This window comes from Tamandua tetradactyla, chromosome 13 (assembly GCF_023851605.1).
Source record: "Tamandua tetradactyla isolate mTamTet1 chromosome 13, mTamTet1.pri, whole genome shotgun sequence".
Lineage (NCBI taxonomy): Eukaryota > Metazoa > Chordata > Mammalia > Pilosa > Myrmecophagidae > Tamandua > Tamandua tetradactyla.
This window is the reverse complement of record NC_135339.1, coordinates 6056358-6059519: the sequence shown is the minus strand read 5'-3', so window position 1 is coordinate 6059519 and position 3162 is coordinate 6056358. Positions and strand designations below refer to the sequence as shown.

Here is a 3162-nt window from a genome sequence, read left to right as displayed (position 1 = left end):
AGGGTAGGAGGGACCGGGCCGACATTCGGGACCTTGGGTGGAGATGAGGCAATTTCTCTCCTCATCCTCCCCCCGAACCCCCCCGACCCCATGCCTAGATGCTCACAGTGGGAAATTCGCTGCCGCGACATTCTCCCCCGAGTGCCGGTGGATAGGAACCCGGCCCAGCAGTTTCTACGCCCCCCCCTCCCTTCCCCCGGGCAGAAGAGGACAGTGGGCGGGGCCAGGCAAAGGGGTGGGGGTTCCGTACCCGGCGCCCCTCCAGTGGCGGCTCCACGCGAAGCCTACGAGAACAGATGGACCACCGCGCGGCTCACCTCGGGGGCTCCCAGCCCGCTGCGCGCCGACATCCAGGCTGAGGCGGACAGCTCGAGCCCTGGCGCCCCCCCCCGCCCCTCTCTCTTGCCCCCGCCGCGGGGTAATGGGCAGCCGCGCCCGTATCCCCCAGGGGAGAGAGAGCCGCGACCCCGCGGGTCCTAGAACCCGGGGCAGAGAGCCCGCTACTAGCGCGCGGCTCCCACCTCGGGGGACTTGGCCAGAGCTGGGTACTAAGACCCCCTGCCTGGGGCTTCCAGCCCCGGCGCAGATAGAGAGGGGGACCCCCACCCCCCCACCCCCCGCCACCGCCTCCCGGCCGCGCCCCGCCCCGCCGACGTCGCATTAGCATGAGCGACGCAAATGGCCCGGGCACCACTCGGGGGCCGGGACTCGCCGCGTCACAGCCCCGAGTGGAAGAAAAAAAAAAAAAAGAAAAAGAGGAGGCGGCGGAGGAGGAGGAGGCAGGAGCCGACGCGAGGGGAGGGGAACGCCGCGGCGGGGCGGGCGGCAGCAGCATGCCCCTCGGCCCGAGCGGGCGGCCTCTCAGCGCGGTGGGGGCGGCTCCGGGCGCGCCCTGGGCGCACTGCTCCCTGCCTCCCGCCGGGACCCCGGGCCTCTAGGCGCGCGCACCGCCTCCGCCGTCCCTGAGCTCAGCAGCGGCGGGTTCGGACTCGGCTCGCTGCAGCTGCGTCGCCGCCTCGCCGGAAAGGGTCCTTGCCTTTCCCGGAGCCTGGGGCCATGAACCCCGCGGCTACCTGAGGCACCAGGGGGCTCCGCGCGGCGGGGACCGCGCCCCCCGAGGTCCGCGCCGGCTTCTCTCCACTGCCGGGGCGGAGGGGTCCTCGGAGGAGCCGCGGAATTTGAGGCCATGGAACCCGAGGCGCCGACGGGCCTGGCCCAGGCGGCTGCCACCAAGCTGTCGGAGAAGGTGGGCGCTGTGCTGCAGGAGCCCCGGAGGCAGCGGCGCCTGGTCCTGCTGATCGTGTGCGTTGCGCTCTTCCTGGACAACATGCTGTACATGGTCATCGTGCCCATCGTGCCGTACTACATCGCCCACATGCACCCGGGCAACAAGAGCTCGGACCAGATCCCCGAGGTGAGGGCGCCCACCCTGCCGCCTCCCACTCCGGCCAACACCAGCGCCATGCCGGCCAACACCTCGGAGCCCCCGATGGTCGCAAGGCCCGCGGGGTCGGCCCTGTGGCACCGCTATCCCAGGGACAGCGAGGACGTAAAGATCGGGGTGCTCTTTGCCTCCAAAGCCATCTTGCAGCTGCTGGTGAACCCCCTGAGCGGGCCCTTCATCGACCGCGTGAGCTACGACTTGCCGCTGCTCATCGGTCTGGGCGTCATGTTCGCCTCCACGGTGCTGTTCGCCTTCGCGGAGAACTACGCCACGCTGTTCGCGGCGCGCAGCCTGCAGGGCCTGGGCTCGGCCTTCGCGGACACGTCCGGCATAGCCATGATCGCTGACAAGTACCCCGAGGAGCCCGAGCGCAGCCGCGCCCTGGGCGTGGCGCTGGCCTTCATCAGCTTGGGCAGCCTGGTGGCGCCGCCCTTCGGGGGCATCCTCTACGAGTTCGCGGGAAAGTGCGTGCCCTTCCTGGTGCTAGCCGCCGTGTCGCTGCTCGACGGGCTGCTGCTGCTGGCTGTGACCAAGCCCTTCTCGGCCGCCGCGCGGGCGCGGGCCAACCTGCCCGTGGGCACGCCCATCCACCGCCTCATGCTGGACCCCTACATCGCGGTGGTGGCCGGGGCGCTCACCACCTGCAACATCCCGCTCGCCTTTCTGGAGCCCACCATTGCCACGTGGATGGAGCACACGATGGCGGCGTCCGAGTGGGAGATGGGCATGGCCTGGCTGCCCGCCTTCCTGCCGCATTTGCTGGGCGTCTACCTCACCGTGCGCCTGGCGGCTCGCTACCCCCACCTGCAGTGGCTGTACGGCGCGCTCGGGCTGGCGGTGATCGGCGTTAGCTCGTGCCTCGTGCCGGCCTGCCGCTCCTTCTGGCCGCTGGTGGCCTCGCTCTGCGTCCTCTGCTTCGGCATCGCGCTGGTTGACACGGCGCTGCTGCCCACGCTCGCCTTCCTCGTGGACCTGCGCCACGTCTCAGTCTATGGCAGCGTCTACGCCATCGCCGACATCTCCTATTCAGTGGCCTACGCGCTCGGGCCCATCGTGGCGGGTCACATCGTGCACTCGCTCGGCTTCCTGCCGCTCAGCCTCGGCATGGGCCTGGCCAACCTGCTCTACGCGCCCGTCCTGCTGCTGCTGCGCAAAGTGAGCCTCCTCACCCGCTCGCGCTCCGAACGCGACGTGCTGCTAGACGAGCCGCCCCAGGGTTTGTACGACGCTGTGCGCCTGCGTGAGCGCCCAGTGCTGGGCCCCGACGGGGCGCCCCACAGCCCGCCTGGGCCCTTTGGCCAGGGCGAGGACGGCTACAACGACTACTATGCCCGCAGCTAGCAGTCCCCCTGCTCCTCTCGGCCACCCACCCCCTGAGTCAAGGTGGCTGCCCTGCCAGCGCACAGGCCGACTCAGACTCAGGGCCCACCCCGCCAGCCAGTATCCCTGCTCCTCCCCCGACTTTGCTTCCCTGTCCCATTCCCTTCCATGTCCCTTTCTGCGTCCCCTCTTCCTGGTCCAGCTGGGTGTGGAGCACCGAGACACGCAAAGCGAATGCGCTCCCTGCAGGGGTGAAGAGGCACTCGGGCCGCCACCACGGGCCTCCCCTGTGTAGAGCCCTGCGTTCGTCTGTCCTTCCTTCTGTTCCTTCCAGTGCCAAAACCTGGCCCATGCTGCACCGTGGTGTCTCCAGGCCCGAATCAATAAATCATGTCTGT

General features: G+C 69.8%; 1 protein-coding gene across 1 annotated transcript; it reads left to right on the top strand.

The window, feature by feature from the left end:
* The first annotated feature begins 1104 nt into the window (after positions 1–1104).
* SLC18A3 (solute carrier family 18 member A3) lies at positions 1105–2785 on the top strand. Its single transcript, XM_077124365.1, has one exon. It carries the CDS (start codon positions 1187–1189, stop codon positions 2783–2785), a length of 1599 nt encoding a protein of 532 aa, XP_076980480.1. The 5' UTR covers positions 1105–1186.
* The last annotated feature ends 377 nt before the right edge of the window (positions 2786–3162 follow it).

Excerpts from the sequence above, each read along its gene's own strand:
- SLC18A3 (XM_077124365.1), top strand. The coding sequence starts at position 1,187 with ATGGAACCCGAGGCGCCGACGGGCCTGGCCCAGGCGGCTGCCACCAAG.